The 24,169-nt window shown below is 42.0% G+C and overlaps 2 protein-coding genes across 2 annotated transcripts in view; one reads left to right on the top strand and one right to left on the bottom strand.

Annotated features, from left to right (window-relative positions):
* Positions 1 to 575: 575 nt before the first annotated feature.
* On the bottom strand, positions 576 to 22,541 carry RBM18 (RNA binding motif protein 18). Its single transcript, XM_010852027.1, has 6 exons — positions 22,391 to 22,541; positions 19,309 to 19,437; positions 11,313 to 11,439; positions 8,257 to 8,343; positions 6,335 to 6,420; positions 576 to 2,604 (listed from the first exon to the last, which is right to left on the bottom strand). Exons 2-6 carry the CDS (start codon positions 19,419 to 19,421, stop codon positions 2,445 to 2,447), a joined length of 573 nt encoding a protein of 190 aa, XP_010850329.1. The 5' UTR covers positions 19,422 to 19,437; positions 22,391 to 22,541; the 3' UTR covers positions 576 to 2,444.
* Positions 22,542 to 22,553: 12 nt separating this feature from the next.
* MRRF (mitochondrial ribosome recycling factor) overlaps positions 22,554 to 24,169 on the top strand; it is a 54,588-nt gene continuing 52,972 nt past the window's right edge. The window contains exon 1 of the mRNA XM_010852028.1: positions 22,554 to 22,628. The gene's annotated coding sequence lies outside the window, so the exon portion shown is untranslated. The remainder of the gene's footprint in view (positions 22,629 to 24,169) is intronic.

Genomic DNA, 24,169 nt, shown 5'->3' with positions numbered 1-24,169 from the left:
TGATTTTTTTTCTCCTAACATTGAGATTCCAGTTACATAAAGTCTACTGGTTAGGGTTACATTTTGCAAGGGATAAAGAAGAGCTGAGATTAAGGAGATATGCCCCTCAATTCTTCACTCTTGTAAAAATCAAAACTGTGACATAATTTTAGCAAAACAGTAAGCCAACAAATAATTTTAAAGTACAGATAACCTCATAACAAGGAGTTTACCAAGTTAACACTCATATTTAACAAACCTTTAACCACACTGCTTTCAGCATATTTATAACATGTACTTTTATTCTTCTGAAACCCTACTTTGAAAGAGGGACCAAACACATTTTCCTACTTCAGGGGCCTCCATTAACAACTTTTTTGGGAACAGTTAGATGTACAGTGAGAACAGCTAGTCTCTTTGCTCATCTCTAACAGAAGGAGGCAGGCACAAAGGGTGCAGAGACCTGCCTCTGGGATCAGAGAAGGCACTTAGAAGCAGCACCTTGCCTGGACACCTCCATGGCCACAGGAGGAACAAGCCTCCTGGAGAGCTGCAGTCTTCAGTGCAGGAGACGGACGAGACAAGACACAACCACAGACACTGTCTCGCGTTTATTCACACAAAGGAGTACGAATCGGTACAAATAATAAACATTGCTTTAAATACAAATAAATAGCTCTGGTTTCTAAAGGAAACAACTCTAGATAATCCAAAGTTAAGTATTTTCTAAGTTCCTATTAAAAATAGAAGACTATTTATTTTGCATTAAGTCCTATTCCACCATAGCTCTTAGAGGACCTCAAGGGTAAAATGGTGAATTCTACATTCTTAGAGAAGTCACCAGAAAAATGGGAGATAATGCTCCCACTTCCCTGAACTATCCCCCAAACAGAAAGAGAGTTACTTGCATCTTACACTGAGCTCTTGAGTTTTGCAGGCAGAATAACACTAAACGATATCTGAAAAGTTTTAGCTTGGGAAAGGTGACAGGAATTTCTCTGAACCCCTTCTGTGAATTACAACACTACACCATGCTGAAGTTTTGGTTCAAGTGTCTTAAATTCATTTCTGCTCATAGGAAGACTTAAGCTCCTACAATGAGAGCCTCCTCTCGATGGGAACAATGACAGTAAACAGTTGTAATCGCTGAGTGGCACCTTGAGTAACAAAATGATTTCATGCTGAAGAAGCAATGGTGCTCCCCAGTGAAACAGCCTGTCCACCTGGCACCAAAATGACCAACCAGCAGTGCTGACAGGAACAGACTCCCAGATCAGCGGTTGTTCTTCCTCTGCTGTTATACTCAAAGTGTTCAAAGTGGCAAAAAATATCTGAGAAGTAGGTTCTACAAATGAAGAATTGTTTTAAAGTCATGCAATCTTTCAAGCCTTTATAAACCACATAAAACATGAGGTCATTGCAATCTTGGTGCCAGAGCAGTGTCTGCTCCACTGACTTTCCGTGTCCACTGTGTGTCCCCATCGCACCCCACACGAGACAATTTCTTCTACTCAGACCCCTACACAGTTATTAATAAAGGTAAGGTATAAGTTTGATAGAGAATCAATATAGCAATGTTTAAGTTTTCAAAGATATCTGCTTTTCTATTTAGATTGATCATGATATAATTCCAAACAGAACATTCTCATGCTATTAAAACAATCTCATGCAATAAATGCAACTTTAAAAGTCCCACACTAATAATGACATTTGGTATTATAGAAGGCAGGATTATTTAGATTTTTAAAAAAAATGATCACGATAGAATACAAGTTGGATTTTCAAACAGGACTTCTGCTGTGGTACAAAATGCTAAATTTCGGTCTACAGTTTTGTCGACGCAAACACTTTTAAAAGATATACACCATGTTTTCCTAATTGGGATTTTGAAACAATAAGCATAATTCTTTAACAGATTACCACAACATTTGCTCAAAGAACCAGCTCTTTTTGCCAAGAACTTTTTCTTTTCAGTCCAGTTGGAGGGATTTCCATAGAAAATTCTGGAACAGCAGTTTCGAGCATGATTCAAAATTTCTTACTTCCCTCCCTTGTTTTTTTTACTTTTTCTTTATGTTGTAAAGACAACTGAGCACAGAAAAAATTTTTTTTTTTTTTTAAAGACAGCTCTTAATAAATTAAGTTTCCTGATTTGAATGATAACGTTCTTTGTCTTTGCCTTTCTTTCTGGCACACTATATAATGTTTCTGGAGTTACAAATCCAAACAAATGAGCCAACTAGAGCATCCCAGCATTCAAGTCACAGTTTTGGATAAAATCCTATTTATTCTGGATGATGCTCAATTCCACACATACTTCAGGGAAGAAACATCCATAAGAAGGACATCCAAAAATGTTATGTTACCAAACGCTAACATGTGACTGCTCTGTCGGGTAGTACTGTTCACAGCTACAAGTACAAAGGCAGAGGGTCTCAGGTGTGGAGAGCAGTCATTCATAACCATCATCTTCGAGATTTCCAAGCTGTTCGAGAATAAGGAGTAGTCCTTTTTTTATCTGGTGGCTTGAAGTAGGAATAAACAGGCGCTGCTGGATATTCTGCATCAGGATTTTCTGCCATCATTTTCAGCTTTGCTTCGATGGCTTTGATCTTTGCAGTGACACTGGAAAAAGGACAGCAGAGCATCAGAGTGGGCCTGCATACATTCAAGAGAATACCTATGTATTTCATCTTCTTTGTGGCTCTCAGGCATATCAGAGAAACAACAAGACACTCAAACACAAACATACAAACATTTCATAGAAAACAGGATTTCCCACAAGCCGTTGGGTGCAGCCAATAAATAAATAAATAAGAACAACAAAAGGAATACAGTTTTATTTGGGAGAAAAAAACCCCCCACAAAAATAACTGTTCTTATTTTAGGAAAGAGATCAAGGGTGAAACATCTATTAAGCTTTTTCTGTAAGACACTGTTAGGAATACTTTGTATATTATTACACTTAAACCTCAGACACCAACACTGTTCAGCATCTTAGTACCTGCAGACAGTAGGCCCTCAAAGATAACTTGTACAGGGATTGAAAGCAGAGTCTGAGAGAGAGATGTATACTCCCATGCTCATGGTAGCATTATTCACAACAGATAAACTGCGGAAGCAACCCAAGTGTCTACTGAAGTAAGAATAGATAAGCAAAATGTGGTAGACACATAAGCTCCAATATGGAAGAACCTGGAGGACGCTATGCTAAGTGAAACAAACCAGTCACAAAAAAGACAAATACTGTATGATTCTACTTAAATGAAATACTTGAGAGAGCAGTCAAAATCAGAGACAGAAAGTGGAATGATGGTTGCCAGGGACTTGGGGGAGGTGGGAATGGGGAGTGATTGTTTAATGTGTACAGAGCTTCAGTTTTACGAGAGAGAAAGAATTATGGAGCTGGATGGTGGTGATTGTTGTACATTATGAATGTACTTAATACCACTGGACTGTACACTTAAAAATGGTTAAGATGGTAAATGCTGTATTATGCGTAAATGTATATTATTTACCACAATAAAAATGGAAGAAATAATTCATGTAGGTTACATTCTTCATTTGCAGACAAAGAAAAAAAGGCATAGAAAGGTTAGTGCCCATAGCTAGTAAGTGGCAGAGCTGAGATTTGAATAGAGCTGGACTCCAGAGCCATACTATGAACTCTTTCTTATACAGTACCACCTTCTGAATCATTGAATAATAATGGAAAAAACATCCCTGAAATCGTACGAAGTCCCTTTTTACTGACAAATGTGTGTTTAGGCTATCATTTACAGAGCACTTACAATGAGCCAGGAAGTGTGCCCAGCATTTTACTTATACTGTTTCTAATCCTTGCAACAGTATTTCGAGGGTTATCAACCACATTTTTGTTGTTGCTGTTCAGTCCCCAAGTCGTGTCCAACTCTTTGCAACCCCATGAACTTCAGTACACCAGACTTCTCTATCCATCGCTATCTCCCTGAGTTTGATCAAACTCATGTCCACTGAGTCAGTGATGCCATCCAACCATCTCATCTTCTATTGCCCCCTTCTCCTCTTGCCCTCAAATTTTCCCCAGCATCAGGGTCTTTTCCAATGAGTCAGTTCTTCGCATCAGGTGGCCAAAGTATTGGAGTTTCAGCTTCAGCATCAGTCCTTGCAATGAATATTCAGGGCTGATTTCCTTTAGGATTGACTGGTTTGATCTCTGTGCAGTCCAAGGGACTCTCAAGAAACTTCTCCAGCATCACAGCTCAAAAATGTCAACTCTTTGGCACTCAGCCTTCTTTATGGTCCAACTCTCACATATGACTACTAGAAAAACCATAACTTTGACTACACGGACCATATTTTATAGATAAACAAATGCAGAAGGGTAGTGATTCAACCAAAGTTCACATAGCTAACAAATCGTGGAGCCAGGATTCAAGCCCAGTTCATCATCACAGGCCTTGCTTTTTCCTCTTCATTAGGCTGGGAGCTGAGTAGCCATGTATTAGAGAGAAGGGATGAGGAGACACTGTGGAAGCTGTGAGGCATTTCCTTCTGATCAAGGACACCACTATCCCTAGGTCAGAATGCAACACACTCAACTAGAGTATTTTTTGGCTTATGGCTTCCTTTAGTTTCCACTTTGACTCTGTCAACAGTCTACAGTCAGGGATAGAAACTTGGGAGGGAATGTATACATAGCCTTTAAGAAATCCTCAAAAAGCATATATCTGCATATACTCAAGATTTTACATGGGCAATGTAAAATTAAAAAACTTAGTTGCCATAAAAAAGAACTCTGAAATCTCACTGAGATGCATTCCACACCTTTTCCATTAATGGAAAATTTAACAGCCAGCCATCCGTTCTGTATGGGTCCCAGGGAAAACAACCTTCTCTAATTAGGTATAGATGTTAATCAAAACACGTAAGCTGAGGTTCTCTGGATTAAAAGATAAATGGAAAACACCAGGCTAGATTATTTAGTAAAAAGAACAAAGAGTGAAGGAAACGAAAGGCTTTCACAGTACCATGATCACCAAGCATCAGTGCAGTCGTCTGTTCCCAAGAGGAGTTAGATTTACAAAAACCTCCACGAAACCAGTGACTGACGAGGTTTAATCTTACGGGGAAAATAGGACAGCGGAAATAAGCTCCTAGTGAACTTAGTGAAGTTATTAGTTAAAAAAAATTGGGGGAGTACAAAATAAAGCAGCACAAAAGTAAGAAAACATCAATGATATTAGACAAATTGGTAACTATAAAATTAACTATCAATTTTATTACTCCTGGAAACATTTCAGGATCACCCCTCCTTGCAGTTTAATGAGATGCTTGTAAATCTCTTCTGTTTGGTGCAGATAATATACAGAAAAGTTTTTTTTTTTTTTTTACCCTAACCCTCTGTCCAAACAGGTATCACTTTCCTGACTCTATGACGTGTTGATTTCGGATGCATATGAGAGGCTGGTGCTCTTTCACACATCTTTCCCTTTCTCGGAGCAGGTGTTAGAATTGCAGTCCTGTACTGACAGCCTGGAGCTTCTTGCAAGCAGTAACTGAAAGACTGAATTCTCAAGTTCAGTAAACCTGGCTTTGAATCTGTACTCTGCTATTTTCAACCTGTGTGATATTGGCCAAGATACCTCCCTAAACTTCAGTTTCTTTGTTTATAAAATGAATACAAAGTACTTTCACCAGAATTTTTATACTTCAGTGACATACAACATGTAAAGTGTTTAGCACAGAGCCTGCTTCATAGTAAGCTCCAAAAATCTCAGCTTTTGTTCTTGTTAACATTTCTCCCTAGGCTATCGTGCAAAGTCAGCCCCTCTACTTCTGCTCACCCTTAACTTCCCCTTTCTTTATTCAACCCTCAGCTCCTTCTGTTTTGAATTAACTCCAAGGAAGTAACTGACAATTTGTAGGTACTGGAACCAAAACTGTTACATTTGCTGAAATGGTAGATAAAATTAAAGTGCTGCAAACCCAAATTCTGTATAAAGGAACTCATAGTTGGGGAGGAATTAGTGTATAATGACAAACGTTGAAGATAATCAAGGCCTTATTAAAATGCTTGTTTTATAGCAAGGACTGTATCTGATTTACCTCTGTGTTCCCAGTGCCAAGTATAATAGCTGGTATGTGGTAGGTATACCCAGCCTCTTTTGTGTGTATGAACTGTGTAAACAGCTGGTACACACTCTTGTGGGTATGGAGGGAGGTGACATTCTGGAGACTAAACTGCACACATCTCTCAGCGTGGCAAAAGTTAGTAGGCTCCACTCTAAAGGGTCTGTAGGGTTTCTAGTGCCACAATGAAGAAATGGCTCCAGCTCTTGCAATACTTGTGTCTTCCTACAGGACACCTTCTTACCTTAGGTTAGACTGCGCAGGCTCAGTGCTTGAGGACGGCTCAAGACTAATTGGAAGGATCTTATCATTCTTGTTATGATCGTATCTCTGAAAGTAAGAAAAAAGGCAAATTACCCCACTCAGGCAGAAACCAGCCCTTTACTGTAATACATGTGTTCAGAAATCCTAATCTTATCAGTGTATCCTTAGACAGCATGTGTGTTCAGTCTCTCAGTCATGTCTGACTCTTTGTGACCACGTGGAGACTGTAGCCTACCATGCTCCTCTGTCCATGGGTTGTCACCAGGCAAAAATACTGGAGAGAGTTGCCATTTCCGCCTCCAGGGGATCTTCCCGACCCAGACAATCAAATCCAAGTCTTCCGCGTTGGCAGGTAGATTCTTTACCACTAAGCCACCAGGGAAGCCCATTGTTAGATTGTTTCTAGACAATCTTAGGTCTGCTTTGTGTTCAGAATTAATACAGAAGTCCAGCTTTAGCATAAAGGTCATAAACATAGAAAAAGAAATTTAGATGAGGCTTCCCATCTACCCAATAATCCTCCTCATTTGGTGGAGAAAGAATTTCAACCTCTAAATTCAGAGACGGTACAGCTACACAGCAGGAATGCCCTCTCACGTTCTGATTCTGTCACATGTCACTTCTTCCAATAGTTATTTCGCTTTATTCCAAGCATTTTAAAGTTTTGCTTGATTGCTGCAAAGTAACAACCATAACATTCAATTCTTCACAGGTTTATGTGGAGAAGAGAACTAGTAATGGCTTTCAGCCACTGATACAGAAAACATTCTCCAGGAAAGTACAGTTTATTTGATGTCAGATAATTATATACTTCTTTTAAAGAGCAATCAGGAGTCTCTGGTCAGAAAGACATGCAGGATGAGAAGATGATAGCCAGTCTGGCAAATGAGACTTGATTTTCTTTTGAATAAAAAAGCATTTAGAAATTTTCCTTGTTGTTTCTATTTTTAAGGTGATGGATCCTGGAAATTGAGAAGGCTCTGTGATTACCTGAAATCCTGAATACTCAAAAAGATCCGAATTGTCTGCAATCTGTTTTTGAGCTTCGACACTGAACTCGAATGTCTTTATTTTGGTGACTCTTTTCTGGGGAGCTTGCTGGGTGGAGTCTCTGATCAAGCATTACGGTCGTTTATAAAGACTGAGGCTCCGAATCTGGCTGTAACAAACCTCTGCAGGCAGGTCTGTTAAGACCACAGTGCAGGAAGTAGAGAAGCAACTCTGTGGATTGCTCCAGTGTAAACGCATACTTCACCTGTGCTGGCTGAAACAGAATACCATTCTTTCCTTCTTTTTTCTTTTTCAATGGTTGTAGCTTTTCCAGCACATTTTCCCAAGAGAATAACTAGGAGATGAACACGGCAGTTTACCACTGCTTGGGCCTTGGAGTCAATACAGGCATTGCAAGTCCCACAAATAACTCTCAAAATCTCTCGAGTAAGGAAATGCCAGTGCTTTAAGCACTCTTACAAACTACCCATTTCTCAAGTATTTAGCATAAACAATTCAAACTTGCCACAGAACTGAGAGGCTGGGAAGAGTCTAATAATGCCTAAAGCAACTAATTTAAAAAATAAATACATTTTTTCCTCTAAAGAACTCCTACCAAAAATAAATAAATAAATGATAGAGGTCTGAGTAGACAAATCAGTCACATGGAAAAATCAATCAAAAACAGAATCTGTGGGTATGTGGAGGGAAACGGCGAAGGAACTTAATCCCTCCTGAGATGTTTCTCAAAAGAAAAATCTGGAAACACACATGGTGAATACAAGGAGGAGACCAGCGTGTGGTTGTTCCAGATGTGCAGAGGCTGGGATGCAAATGGGCGAGTGGACAACTGTCTTTTCAAAGCCTCATTCAGGACAAGCTGATGCAGTCTTTCTAGCCCGTTAGACTCACCTTCACTTGAGCGTGTGCCCAGCGCACCACCAGCTTCTTAGACAGGGCCAGCTTGCCGTTCAGACACTGGATGGCTTGTTCTGCTTCCTGTTCAGGAAAGGGATTAATGTCAGTAGAAGACTCAAATGTCTCACTAGCTTTGATGGCTGAATTTCTTATTGTTTTGGTAAACAAGTGGCAAAGGATTTACAAGGGGAAAAAAAAAGGCAGAATAATAAAAATGGTCTGAGACTTTGTAAACTCACACAAAAATTTAAATCCTGCCTGGGCATGAGATTTTGTAAACCCAGTCAAACAAAAATTTAAATCTTGCCTGCCACTTATTGGCAGTATAATATTTAACAGGTCATTTCATCTCTCTGGATACTAGCTTTTTCGCCTGTAAAATATGGATACTGCTTGTTCCGAAGTGGTCAGAGGAGTCGAAGAGCACATGTAAAGAATGGAGCACATGGTGTGCACTCAACCAGCGTCAGTTAACAGTGTTGTCCCTACTGGGTGATATCTTTCTACACAGTTCTGTAAGTTAAGAGTAACATCTACTACGTCAAGAAAGTGTACTCCTCCTGGGGACTCTGACACTATATCCTGGACCAGGGCTGATACACCCTGAATCCAAAGTGAGCTACAGTGAAGCTACAGGGCTTCAAAGGATATGGGAGTGAAGGAAACCAGGCCGGAAAAAGCAGGAGTGAGTCAAAGAGGCTATGAGCAAGGTATCTGTGTGAGCCAATCTCTGCACCTGGCTTTCAGAGCCAGAAGTTCCCTGACCCTTTCCCCATCAGATACGGGAGCAACGAGGTTGAAAGGAATTCCTGAGGCTGGATAATAGGCACTCGAGGACATTCCCAGGAAGCCTGGCTGTACTTTTCCATCCTGCCAAGCCTCCTCCGCTCCATTTGTATCCAGGAGGCATTCGGCCAAGTGTTACCCACATTTACTGGGAGTGAAGAGCCTGTTAAGGAACAGGAAGAGGAACAAGGAGAGTCCGAGGCCTCAGCATAAAACATTCTAGTCTGGTTTTACTGGTGATTCTCTTATTCCTCTGGGTCTTACCAGTATGATATCCAACAGATATCTGAGTACCCACTGTGGGTACTCACTGGCATCTGTGCCTCACTATGGCACACAGAGTTAGAGGGACAGAGGAGATATTTTATTCTTCTTTTAAGTTTCACTTAGTGAATTAGAATTTACATGACACTGTTAATTCTGTAGCATCAATAGTCATAAGACGCCAGCAGGTGATAAATAGTTTTAAAAATAATTTCCTATCTTTCTAACTTGTTCAAAATTCATGTATCCAACAGTATTATTAAATGCCAAATATGCTTTCATATGAACCCTCACCTACTCTCTTAACTTCCTAAAAGGTAAGGAGGGTGTGTATTTTTAATTTCCATTTTTAGATGAAAACTGAGGTCAAAATAAGTTAGACTTGCCCAAAGTTAATAAATAAAAGAGCCAGAAATAATCTTTGTAACTTCCAATTTAGTGTTTTTAAACCAATATCTATCTTCAACATGACCAATGATTTTAGTGATCATGTAAAAATCCTCAACACACTCTATCATTAGGGAAGAATTAAGTATTTTAGAATACAAACTATATAGAGCACACTTTCAGTTCCCTCAAAAAAAAATAAACCTTGAATAATTACAACAATAATGTATCATTTATTGCCTATCACATTTGCAAAAATTAGAGGAAAGTTTTAAGAAATCCCTAGCACTGGTAGGGACAAATGATATTCTCAGATAGTCTCAGAACATACTGACACATTATTTCTTGAAGGCAATTTGGCAGTCATATTAAGGAAAAAATTCATGGCCTTTGTTGACAACCACTCCATTTCCATGAATACAGTAAATATTCACATAGAGCTAGAGATGTTCACCACATTGCTTACACATTTGGAGGTTAGATATGTAACTTATCACATATTCACAGAATAAAATATTATGCAGTCATCAAAGATGATACTGGTTAGTTTTTAAACTGAGGCCTAAATAATAAAATGTATTATAGATCAGTGAATTTTTACATCTATCTATAGCTACACCAGTGAAACCACAATATGATACAGAATGTTATCTTGATGGGTACTGGATGACAGGAAAAATTTTAATTTACTTTCAGTGGTAAATAGGATACATGATCCTATTTGTGTGTTAAAAGCTGTACATGTGTTCTTTTAAATTGTGCACATGTGTTTTTGTCATTTTATGTATATGTGTGTGTGAATGTGAAGAAAGAAGAGACTAGAAAGATATATAACTAAATATTGAAAACTGATTATTTCTGGGTTTTAGACTAATATATGAAATTACTTATCTATATTTTATCTATAAGAAACAAGTATTACTTTTATAGGAAAAATATCCAAATACAATTATCATTAGTAAAACAGAAACTAGGCAACATTCTCACATATCACTAATAGTCACGGAACTATAAACAGTGTCTCTATATTAAGTAACATTCAAATTCAAGTCCTTTATCAATGCATGTCCACTCTCAGGACTACATTTTAACAGTAGATCGTGGACACACCACGGTTGAAGCTGGCGCTCTCTTTTTCTGTATATATTCAAACTTGTCCACATTTATTCGGAGATGTTGAGGAGGAGGATACATTTTTAAGAAATCAAAATAAAAGAGAGTTTGTGGGTGGCTCACCACAGACAGGGAGGGTTTCTGCACCATGGGGCCAAACTCTGAAAGAAAAGGCAGCTTTGTTGGCCAGCCACGAAAGAACCAAACAAAAGAGAACAGGGAGGAGGACATCCATGTGCTTAGTGTGGGTACCCCAGAGCATCTGGCCAGGAAAGTAGGTCAGCCGCCTCAGCCTGCCAGCCGGTCAAGGGCAGACTTTGAAAGCTGGCCGCTAACTCGGCTGCTGCCTGAGGGTCTCCTTTAGGACTCAGAGCCCAGCATATGGGGGCGAGTCAGACATGGCTCCTGCCCACAAGGAACTGCTATTCGAGCAGTCAGGAGGGCTGCAAAGATTAACTACAAGAGGCTAAGCACTGGGTAAGGGGGAGAAGTTCAGCTACCTGCTTAGTTTCAAAGTTGACGAAACAGTACCCTCGAGGCTGTCCCTCCAGAGCACCTGACTTGTGGAAGAGGAAGTCGAACTGCTTCACCGTGCCAAACTTCTGCAGCAGCCTGAGGAGATGGTATCTGTGGAGAAAGAACAGCCCCTGAGACGCTCTGGGAGTCTGGTTGCCACTCAGCCTGAGTGCAAGATAAAAGCAGGAGATAATTTACCCCAGGGACAAAAACCTCACCCCCCACCGCCACCCCCGCCCCCCTTGCCGGCTCTCCTCCAAACTGCACCATTAGTTTATCTGGCAAGCAGAGTTGTTTGCCTCTATTTGGAATGGGAACTAGAATTGTCATGGCTCTGTGTCTGTCCAGCACAAAAATACCAAACAAACAAACAAACAAAAAAACCACACCTAACAAACAGCTGTCTGGCCCACAAGCACCATTTGCTTTTTTTTTTTTTTTTAGGAGAAAAGTTCAAAAATAGTGTCGATTTATTTATTTTTAATTTCTTGGCAATGACACAGTATTTGTGAATAACTGTAACTCCATCAGAAACACACACCCACACTCCCAAAGCCAAAGCCAACCCTACCTCAAAAATAAACAAAGTAACACTCATTCACACAAACAAGAAAACAATCCGGAAGACTTCCCCATTGGATCTCACAGTAAATCATGAGTTCCCACTTGCACTTGAGACAAACTCTGCCAAAAGCCAAACCACAGCGAGTGGCACTTCCGTAAGTGCTTGAGAGTCTCTACCCCTGATTCGACTCAATGAAAGGACCATGTAGAACCACAACATGATGGAGGCCAAGAGTTTCCAGCCCTGATGCAACTGAACCACAGGACCATGTGGAACTGCAACATGATGGAGGGCGGTCTCACATGAGCAGGGGAACCTGTGCTTAGTCGCTCAGTTGTGTCCTATTCTTTGCGACCCCATGGACTATAGCCCACCATGTTTCTCTGTCCACGGGGATTCTCCAGGCCAGAACACTGGAGTGGGTTGCCAAGCCCTCCTCCAGGGGATCTTCCCAACCCAGGGATCCAACACAGGTCTCCCACACTGCAGGCAGATTCTTTACTGTCTAAGCCACCAGGAAAGCCCAAGAATACTAGAGTGGGTAGCCTATCCCTTTTCTACGGAATCTTCCTGACCCAGGAATTGAACTGGGTGCATTGCAGGCGGATTCTTTACCAGCTGAGCTACCAGGGAAGGCCTGGAATCTGGCCGGTCCTATAGATCATCCCACTGTGGGTAACTCCCCAACCTCTGCTGCTTTAACACAATTCACGTGTGGTTGAATAGAGAATATATATGGCCAAGGAAGACGTTTACTGCTGGCAGGAGGTACACCCCAAGCTCTCAACTGCCACTCTGCCCCTCACCCTCTTCTTGGATTCCTTTCCCTAAAATTTATTTGGTTTCTATAGAGCTTTTAAGTTATTCAAACAGATGTGGCCTTAACAGGTTGCTGTGGCCAATCTCAATCCCGACTTCCTGTCATCTGATGTGAGGGTGAGACAAACCAACCGCTCTCCCGTTTCCTTTTCCTTTGGCCTTCCTCCTGGCATCCTCCGCACTATTCAAATGGAGTCAAGGCTTTCTCTAAACAATGCTGTCCCTGTGATACTAAAAAGGTATCAGCCCACATGCTAAATCTGTTATTACTGGGAATTCTACCCCACAGGGAGTCAGTAAGGCTGTTGTTACAGCCGCATTTATATTCACATTGTTTTCTAGGAGAAACTCATCAAGATTTTATTCTTGAGTAAGAATCTCCTTTGGGAGGCAGAAAGATATGAAATGGATCATAAGCTACACTAAATTTGAGACTAATGCACACCAATAAGCAAGCCCATTATCCTGGATCAGGTGCCTGACACAGTGGAGCAGGGAAGACATAATACAGGTCTTATTTTGGGACAGGATGCAAGGATCCCAAGGCATACTGTGGATATTAATCTGGTCTTTAGACCTGTTTTGAAAGAGAAAAGAACTGTAACCCTCTAGTTTCCAAATTCTTAATTCCCATCTCGATACCTCAACTGCCAGTGAGAATATATGAGGTGACTCTTTAGGGGAAAGGGAGACACCTAAAGTGCAAATTTCTGGTTTTACTTGAGTTTCTGAACATGCTTACGGCAAGGGTGAGTCTCTCAAATGCACAGACAGATGGGCTGGAAGAATCTCTCAGGGTCTTTCATTCACAGCTGCATCTTCCACTTACTACACCCATTCAAACCTTAACACAGCACCAGTTGCCATGAATGGTGGGTCAAACCTGTTTTTTTTTTAAACCACCTAAGGCCACTGTGGGCTAGTCATCTTTTCATTAGCTCCATTCTGCTTAATAGCAGGAAGGTAAGGCAATCGGCATTTCCTAGGAAATGAATTTTAATTTACTCAGGGAAAAAAAAAAAAACCTCCGACAGATTATTCTTTGAAAAGCTAACAAATGCGTTCTGCCCGAGAAGAGCGACCTTAAGATTCCAGGAACATCTGCTTAGGTCCATGTCTTTCAACTTCTCCGGGATTTCTTTTCTTGTTTGATAATTTCTTGAAATTATCGGAACACCAAAACAAAAGGAATGAAGTGTTTACTATTTTGCTTCCTGGAGATGGGGGCTGCAAGCTCTGATAGTGAAAAAAGCCTGAAGACTCTTGCTTTCACATCTGCAAGCACTTTTATCTGCTATCGGAACACAGGAGGGCCCGTTGCTCATCAGAGCCCTGCCTCACTTAATGAAATGTGGGCCCTGCAGCCCTAGGAGCTGAAGAACTGGTACACCAGTCCCACAGATACTTCTGCACCATGATTAGTGTGGTCTGAAATGGGTTTTTAAAATGGCCTTCCTGCGTGATGGCACAGAGGAAATTAATCTGTATGAACTGGATTAAGATAGACACCTCTAATGTGTCAAGAACTGTACTAGGCACTTGGACCAACTATCCAGATGAACACAGCTAGGTCTCTGTCTTCAAAGACCTGACATTCTGGTTCGATGAGAGAGAGATGTAGTCAGACAATTTTAGAACAGCATGAGCTTGCACACAGAAGTATGTATGTGAGCACACAGATGAAGGGGACGTACTGCACAGAGAAGGTGGTGGTTAGTGAATGCCCTGTGCGGAGACACAACGGCGAAAAAGACTCTTACGTAGTAAGAGCGGAGGCTGACAGGCGGGCAGGGGGCCGGTCGTCAAAGACCTGTGCTAAGTGAGGGAATTTAACGCGATGCTGTAGGTACTGGGAAGTCAACAAAATGACACTGAAGATTGATTTTAATGCCCAATTTGTTTTAGAGAAAACTATGAACTTATAGAAATTATCAGGTGGTGGGTTTCTATAGTCTATGCCCTATATGTTATTAAATGGTCTTATTTTGTTTCCAACTTGAATAAGCAAATAGTAAAGGCTGTTTCATGCAAATCAAACCACAAGCAGCAGCATGGGTCAGCATAAGAAGCAGCATGGAAATATAAGGAAAGAGCTGAGAGAATCAGGGGTGTGTTCAGGGGGAAGTATGGTTCTTACATGCTCGTGAACTTATGATCCCTCGCATTTAGCTCTGAAAGTCTACATCAGAAGGACATTTCCATCCAGGTGCCTCTCCTTTGCTTTTAAGTTTACTTAATATACCCCAGGCTGTCCTCTTCCTCCCCACAAACTATGACCCTCTCCAGCTATTCCACTGGCCAATGTGGACATGATTCTTTTCCATTTCTCAGGCAAGAAACAATGTGATCGACTTCAGCTCTTCTTAGCTCCTCTTCAGTCATTTCCCTCATCTCTCAGACTCCACCCACTGGTCTCCAAGATCACAGTCTCTATCTGGGTGATATTAATGGAAGGTCTGTAGCTAATCAGCATCTTTGTCTTTGCCCCTCCTGTTCATCCTACCACTGGTGTCTGATTTTCCTACTAAAACATCACTTTCACTATGTCAGTCTCCTGCCAAACACCCACATGAGTCTCTTCCATTGATGCATGAAATTCTAACTTGTCTGAATAAATTTTACAGATCCTGTCTCAATATGATGGCATTCTCTCTCTCCAACTACTATTTTCATTATCATTTAGTATTCAAATTCCCCTTTCACTAGTGGCTCAGATGGTAAAGAAAATGCCTGCAATGCAGGAGACCCGGGTTCAATCCCTGGGTTGGGAAGATCCCCTGGAGAAGGGAATGGTTGGCTACCCACTCCAGTATTTTTTCCTGGAGAATTCCATGGTCAGAGGAGCCTGGCGGGCTATAGTCCATGGGGTTGCAAAGAGTTGGATATGACTTGAGTGACTAACAAAAGACTTTAGTCAAAAAGGTCTTCCTGATGTTCTGCTGCTACTGCTAAGTCGCTTCAGTCGTGTCCGACTCTGTGCGACCCCATAGACGGCAGCCCACCAGGCTCCCCGTCCCTGGGATTCTCAAGGCAAGAACACTGGAGTGGGTTGCCATTTCCTTCTCCAATGCATGAAAGTGAGAAGTGAAAGTGAAGTTGCTCAGTCGTGTCCGACTCTTAGCGACCCCATGGAATGCAGCCCACCAGGCTCTTCCGTCCGTGGGATTTTCCAGGCAAGAGTACTGGAGCGGGGTGCCACTGCCTTCTACTCACCCAATACTGGTATTCTTTTATTTATGATTTACCCTCCATCAGGAATGTTCTTTCTTATACAATTTCAGCTGACTTTGTTCTTTCATACTTCTTATGCAGTGGCTATTACTTTGGCGTTCTATACAGTACATTTGGTATTTGAAAAAGAAAGCAGTAATTAACCCTTTCAGAAGAAACCATGGTATGGAAAATAGATAACGTCTAAAGACAGTAACTTGTTCAGCTTCTCTACTGAAGGCACTAGTAATGATGTTTAAAGTTGTTATTTTTACTCTTATGGTTAGACTGTGCCCCATAACATTTAAAATAAGTCCTTACACTGAAAAACTTAGAATAGGATGCTTTTGGTCACGACTGTCCAGTTATGTGGACTGTTAAACTGTGCAAAGATAACTAAATTAGGTGGTGGGAAATTAGTTCTATCATTAACTGCTTTCCTGAACTGAGTCAACTCTTTACCTTTCTTTACTTACAAAACAGGGAAACATTTATCTGTTCCACTTGCATCACAAGATTTCTACAAGCTTAAATAAGAGAAACTAATGAAATATTAGAGCTGGAAGACATTCAGTTGAACAGTCTCACTTTACAGGTTAAGAACTATCAGACATAGTATAGTTGAGAGGAATCGGAACGGAGTGGAATGAACAGAGGCATGCAACCTGCTATCTCCAAAACTAAGAGTATGTCATCATTCCCTTAAGTCCAGATCGTTACACAGACACTGCTGGCATGGAACATGGGCCTAAAGCAGTCGGTACTGAGGCTACAGTGTAAACAGAATATCAGAGTGCTCACAGTCAGTCAGCAATGCACCTCCTATCAGTCAGCAATGCACCTCCTACTGAGAACAGGCTGATGGACATCCTACTGTAACTTGAACAGGACTCGGATTAATACCAGGCACACACATGTAGGATGAACAGAATTATTATGAAGTAAACTTTGAAAAACTTGAGTAGAAAAGGTTTTTTGCTTTAACTGCCAATCACTCATGACAGTAAATATATACCACCACTTGTCTTCTAAAAAGAAGTGAGAGAACATTTGTGTAGGAGGGACATTCAAGTCAGTATATACGATAACAGGAAGAGGGATGGGACAGAGTAGGGACTTGTGTAGGAGAGAGAGATAAGAAGGGTCTGTCAAGAGGGAAACAGCACGAACTAGGAGAGATCTGTGGTGGTGTCCAGTTAATTACAAAAACTGGAGGCTGCTCTGAAAAATTGTGTAGCATGACATCAGAACTTTTAGAGATTTGAATTCAAATAATACTTTCTGAGACTGAACTATAAGCTGGGTACCACATGCTCACACAAGTTTCAACATTTTTCAATGTTTGGGAATGACTGCACTTTAATAATTAGGCTAGGTCCATCATCACCCACCTTGAAAGGAACAGGATCTGGAAGTTTATGTACTTCAGAAATTTGGAAGAAGATCACGTATTTCTACAAGATAAGACCTACCTTACTACAATGTTAGGTTTCTTTGCTGTATAAAGTAAACCAAATGAAGCCACACTAAGCATTTGATAAATTACGACTGGTAGTTATATCTTTAAGAAGACATTTTAATAGATCAGTTTGTTTAATTGAGAAAATGTTTTAAGATAAGGAATCCATAGATGAAAGACAGTAGAAATGATCTCTGGTGATACAGAGGTAGGAACCCACAGGAGGAGCCAGCAAGGCCCTGATTTGTTGTCTGGTCCTTGATATCTTGAGTAATGGATGTAAAAAGAACAGAGATATCAGGGGAGGAGTTTTTGATACAGTGTTCCTGTTCATGCTCCAACTAAAGAAAACACTCATATACTCCTACTTATGATACAAACTGAGGTGGCAGTTGCCCATTTGAACCTTCCTGACAAGCAGCAGGATACAATTAGAATAAGAGTATCATTACAGGGAATTGCAGCCAAAACAATGGACATTGTTTCCACGCTCCAGATTTCCACTCAGACAAGCAGAGGTGGGAATGGAAACCACTCTTGGGAGCATCCTCTCACAGCTTGGGTTTTAGATGATGGAAACGGCTTCTCTGTTTAATTTCCTCATTAACTGAGAGCTTGGGCAGGTCATACATTCATCCTCAAGGCCGCAAGCCATAAAGAGAGTCAAAATAAATGCACAGTCTATATTGAAGTGCCCTGGTGACCAAGGTACCATAATTAGGGGGCAACACATCTTAAATACCATATTTCCTAGAGGGACCCGACAACACCTACACTGAGCCAATTTGAGCTTGAGCAGGTTTAAGAAACCGAACACTGTCATGATCCTTATGTGTCAGTTTACATCTCTTTCCTCTCTCATAATCCCAACCCTTTTATACCCCTCCTCTGACCCCCAGACTCAAACAAGCAGATTCCCTTGTCTCTTCTCCCTATGCTTTTAACACCATCCCCAAGGAAGTGACTTCCAGCACTGTACAGCTCAATCTACTTCCCTTTGATCTCCTGCCATCAACCATCACCAGTCCCTACTTAAGGAAAAATCTCTCAATTCTCTCTGCTAAGAGACTCCTTTCCATTACAATATCTACAATGGAAAGAGTGGGGAGTTGCGACAATTCAATCAGTTTTGTCACCATGGACAAGGCACTTCCATTTCTTGGACCTCGGTTTCATCTGCTGATAAAAGAGATGGAACAGATCAGAGGTTTTTCAAGAGTCGTCCACGGACCCCTGTAAGTGACCACCCAAGCAAGGGTGACTGTTGTCAAAAGGCACCCGGAGCACCTTGTCCTCCCTTTAATCCGAGTAGCTCTTGAGCTTTTCTTCTACATATAGGTTCTGTACTTTAACAAGAGATGGCTCCTCAGATTTAAAAACTTTGAAAAATGCCTAGCATGGCACTTGGCACACAATGGGCACTCAAATCATTCAATAAATGAATGAATGAACACCAAAGGAACTGGGGTATTTCTAAGATCCCTTATGAATTTCCTTGGTTCCATGGCTGCTTAACACGAATTAGAGTCAAGTTGTATCTCTCTGCCTTTTTGTGAAAATACTGATACTTCTGCTTGTTCCTTCATCTGAGGTAACAAAAGTATGCCCATGGCTGGGTCTAGGATATAATTTCCTCATCAGTGGGTACAAAGATTCAAAATAGTTGAAACTAAGAGAACATCTTAGGCAAGCAGGAAAAAGAATATATGGTTCACAGGGTATTCAAGTTTGTGCCTTTGCAGTAGAAGAGTCCAAATATTAGAAAAATGACAAGATAACAGGCTAGAACGGCATCACATTCCCTTTAAAGATAATTAAAAAATAACAGGGTCAAAATATATGCAATAGCCCTTGAAAATTCTTCTGAATATCATCACCAGGAGCATCCCAATTCTGTAGGTAGTGAGTTAAGGTATCTTAGACTTACTCTGTGATTTTGGGGTCCAAGTTGCCAATCCATAACCGGTGCCCTTCCTGTAGGGAGCCCTCTGAAAGGATGGATGCATTCTCCAGGGGAAGAGTTTTGGTTTCTGCTTCCATCAATCCCTATGAAATACTAAAGGAAACGTGAACATTCAGACAGGAAAGGAGCAACACTTTGTGAACAAGAGGCTTCAAACTCAATTCAACAAACATTTACTCAAGGAGGGCATGTCCTGGGCAGCCCTTCAAAGCCCTCAGTTATTCCACAACCAGGGCCCCAGCACCAGTTCCCTTGGGACAGCTCCTCCAGCAGCCAGAGAGCAAAAGCTCCCATTTTAGATGAAAGGGGTGTAGTTCTGTGTGCAGAAACTAGTTTTTTTCTTCTGAAGCCAGAGGCTGACTGGGCAGGAGGCCAAAGTCTCTGTTGCGACATGATACACCAGTTCAACAACTGTCACCCAAAATACTTGGAAACCACCAGAAAGAGTCTTAATGACACTTAAGAGAATGGGTACGGAAGAACAACAGTAAGTAATCAATTAGCTCTTATAATGTTTAATATTTTGGGAGACACCGGGAAGAAGAGACTAACTTTCTCCTTAGTTGTTCCAGTCCCCCCGTTTACTAGTTCTGCAAACTTGGGCAAGTTACTTAACCACTTGGTGCCTCAGTTTCCTCATCTGTAAAATTGGGATAATCAAGAGCTGTGAGGATTCATGAGATGGTACACCAAAAACATTAAGAACAAGTCATGGCACCTAGGGAAGCATTCAATTAATTTTACCTTAAATTATTACTAGGTTTAGTTCCTGAAATGTCTCATTGCACAGTCACAAAAGGAGGATGAGGGTTATGATGAAGACAGTAATGGAAAGAGCAAGAACCTTGAGCTCAGAAAGCTGGGTTTCAACTTTTGGTTTTTCCAATAGGAAGCCACTTCTCTCTTAGCTTCAGTCTCCTCATCTCTACATAATACACCTCACCCTGCTCATAACTTAAGAGTTGTTGAGAAGACCAAAAATGAGACCACAGACATAAAATCAAGCTTTAATGTATAATATGGCAGAGAAAGAAAAAAATAAAAGGACTGGGAAGATGGAAGGCTGTGCCAGACTTCAGAACTCCCTGGTACAGAAAATGTGTCATATAAAACCAGGAGGGCCTCCGAGATCAGTGCTGCATCTTAATAACAACTGCTGACATATCAAACATTGCCATTACCTTTTATTTATATCAGCACAGCTTATACAGGCTAGCACACAGTAAGCCTACAGTAACCTTCAGGTAATTGTTTGTTAAAGGTGTCTATCTACCCCACACAGGGGTTCCCTGGTGGCTCAGATGGTAAAGAATCCACCTGTAATATGGGAGATCAAGTATTTGATCCCAGAATCGGAAGATCCCCTGGAGAAGGGAATGGCAACCATCCAGTATTCTTGCTTGGAGAATTTCATCGACAGAGGAGCCTGGTGGGGTACAGTCCATGGGGTCTCAAAAGAGTCGGACATGACAGTCCATTGGGTCACAAAGAGCTGGACATGACTAACACACACACCTACACATGAGGGTGCTTTTCTTCCTCTCTCACTCACATGTTCAATCTGTTCTGTCTGTCGACTACTAACTGCTAAACCCTTGGCTATGAAAACACAGAAATGAACAAGCCACAGTTTGCTCCTTCCTGGGAGAAAGGTAAAACAGGCATAAATAGAATCCCAGGTGTGGAAACTGGAGAGGAGAAACATTCTGTTTTCTCCCTGCTTTCCTTTTCTTTTACTTTCTTACAGATCATTCATTCAAAAAATTTTTTTACATAGCCTCTATTTTCCAGGCAGTGCCTTGGTACTGGGGACAGAGCAGTGAACAAGCAGTCTCTGCGCTCTAGATGCTTATATTTGGAAGAGGAGCAGGACAAGACAAAAGCTAAATAAGTAATCAAGATGTAATGTGTGCTAAGTGCTCCAAACACAGTTAAGCAGGGGGATTTGACAAGGAGGAATGGACTACTTTAGAATTAGCGGAAAGGGAAGATGTCTGTGGGAGATGATACTTGAGATGAAACTTGAATAATAGAACCTTCTGATTTTCTCATGTCTAAAAACTGGAACAATACCAACAGGGGTTAATATCACACCAGGCAACCATTTTTAGTGGGAAGAGTGCAGGATATAGGACCAAAAGATAGGCACTCAAATCCTGGCTTTTGCACCCAGTTATTCTGTGACTTTACTAAGTCATGATCACCCCTTAAATGTCCCCCCCTTAGAAAAGTTTTCCCTCATAGAGCAGAGCATCTTGTTCGTCTCTATGATAGCTACATTTTTCTTTCCATATAATACCGGTTAAATGTGTCATATACTGTTTCATCTTTCCCTTCCCTCACTAGAATGTAAGCTACTAGAGGGCAGGGCCTTGCCTATTTTGAGGATTCCATCTCAGGCACTCAGCACACTGCCTGTCTCCTGGCTGGTGCTCAGTAGTTACCGAATGAATGAATGAAGCAAGCCACTTCTCCATTCGGAGCCTCAGATTCTTCTTTCTTCCTACAAGGGGCATAATTATCCCTATCTTAAGAGTTGTTATGAGGTTTAAATACGACAACATACATGACAGCTCAGCACAGGACTTCTTACGAACGGTAAAGTATGGTAAGCGATCAGGATGGCATACGACAATCAAAATCCTTTGGGTTTGCAATGGCGACAGCCTCTTATATTAAGACTTCACAAAACGCTTTTTCACCTACCTCCCCTAGTCCCCCGCCCCCGCTCCGCACCACGCTGACCTACAACTATCCTGGAAGCCACAAACAGTCATCTGGGGAAATTGAAGAGCAGAGAAGCAAAGGCGCTTGTTCCTAAAAAGCTAACGGTAACGGTGGGGTCAAGCCTGGAATCCTGGCTTCCCGATTCCTCGCCCGAAATTCCCAGATGCGATGGGTCATTACTCGGCTTGTTATTTCCGGGCCAGCGGCGGGACAATCCGGGGCGGGGCCTGAGAAGCAGTCTCGTTACGGCAGCCTCCTCTAAGGAACCCCTCGCGTGGCTGGCGCTTACGTGCCAGGGGCTTGCCCCGGCCAAACTCACCTCGCTATCTCGGCGTCGTCCCCTCTGTTCATGCCCCCGAAGCAGGTCCCGACTCAGCGGCCCGACGGCCCTCTCAAAGCGTATACACCTCAACGCCGCAAGCTGCCAGGCCGCCCATGACGCACTACGCCCGCGCCGCCGCACCGCCCCGTGACGTCACGACGCCCGCGCCGCCGGCGCCGCCGCCGCCGCCGCCGTGGTCGCGCGAGTCTTTTCCTAATAACCCGGGCGCTAGTTGGTGAGTGGCCTCAGCACGGCCTGGAGGCGCGCGCGGGGTCCGGGACCCGGAGACCTCTACTCAGGGACCTCTGGGATACATTAAGGGGGCCTAAACACCGTCCCCGACGCGTTCGATTAAAATCCGGCTTGACCTTTACGGCTAAGGGCGGGACCTGTCGATCCGAGCGAGTCTCACGGGTTGGGGACGGGGCTCATTTCATCACCTAGGGACCTTCAGAATGAGAGCCGGGCTTACTAAATAGCAGCCGGGCTGCTAAATAGTAACTATTTAGTAGCCTGCTAACTGGCAGGAACATTTTATTTTCAGAACAATCCTGTGGGAATAGGTATTTTTTTTCTAATCCCGTATGCTGGAGAAATGGAAACTCGGAGAAATAAAATCAGGGTCGTGTCGCTATGAGTGAAGTGAAAGTGAAACTCGCTCAGTCGTGTCCGACTCTTTGCGACCCCATGGACTGTAGAGTCCATGGAATTCTCCAGGCCAGAATACTGGAGTGGGTAACCTTTCCCTGCTCCAGGGGATCTACTCAAGCCAGGGATCGAACCCAGGTCTCCCACACTAAAGGCGGATTGAGTGATGGCGCCCAAGTTTAAGTCTCACCTTTTAACCATTACTCTGCTGTCCAGTGGCAAAACGGTTGTCATTTCAATTGCCCTTCTATGTTTATAAAGTGCTTCTGCAACTCAGCTCATTGGGTCGCTCCTCTAACCCTGATGAATAGTATTGTCATCCACAGGTGAGATTGGGGTCCAGAGATTTTGACCTACCTAAGGTTACATACCTATGAAGTGCTGGAACCAGCACTCTTTCCCGGGTCTTCTCTAAGTTTGTTGCATTTTTTTCCTTTGACCCACCCTACTGCATTCTCAGAATCTTGGGGAGCTTCGTAGTTAGAAAGAATGAAAACCTGGTCTGATCCTCTGTATTATAGTTGAGGAAAGAAAACCTGGGTAGAAGAAATGACTTAATAGAAGTCTCAGGTCAGCTTCCACAGGTGCTTTTTGAATACAAGGTACAGTAAGTTCCCTGCATACAAACCTTCAAGTTGTGAACTTTCAAAGATGGGAACGTATTATAAACCTATTGCAGTATAGTAGTATATAGCTGGTTGTGTTAGATGGGTACCTAGGCTAACTTTGTTGGACTTACTAACAAATTGGGCTTATGAACAAGCATTCAGAACAGAGTTTGTTTGTATGTAGGGAACTCACTGTAGTTATGAATCTAAAAAGGATGATGGGCAGAGAGTAATGAGATAGGAATATCGGAAACCAGGCCTCCTTAGACAAAAGCTGTTTCTCCACCTGTTCAAGTGTCCCATCCTTCCTTTGGCTATGCCAGGGACATGATCCTGCCTATAGTCAGATACTGTAAATGCCTTGTTGCTGAATTTAGAGAAGAACATGACCTCTTATCTCTAAGTGAAAAATCTGGCAAACCAAGAGATCATGGAAGCAGTGTTGGGGAGTAGAGCCCAGGACCTACTCTCTGTGGCTTTGATTTCTGTTTTGGTGCTAGCAATATGACTTTGAGGAAGG

Source organism: Bison bison, unplaced genomic scaffold (genome assembly GCF_000754665.1).
Source record: "Bison bison bison isolate TAMUID 2011002044 unplaced genomic scaffold, Bison_UMD1.0 scf7180017864307, whole genome shotgun sequence".
Classification (NCBI taxonomy): Eukaryota; Metazoa; Chordata; class Mammalia; order Artiodactyla; family Bovidae; genus Bison; species Bison bison.
This window is presented reverse-complemented; position numbering and strand designations above follow the sequence as displayed.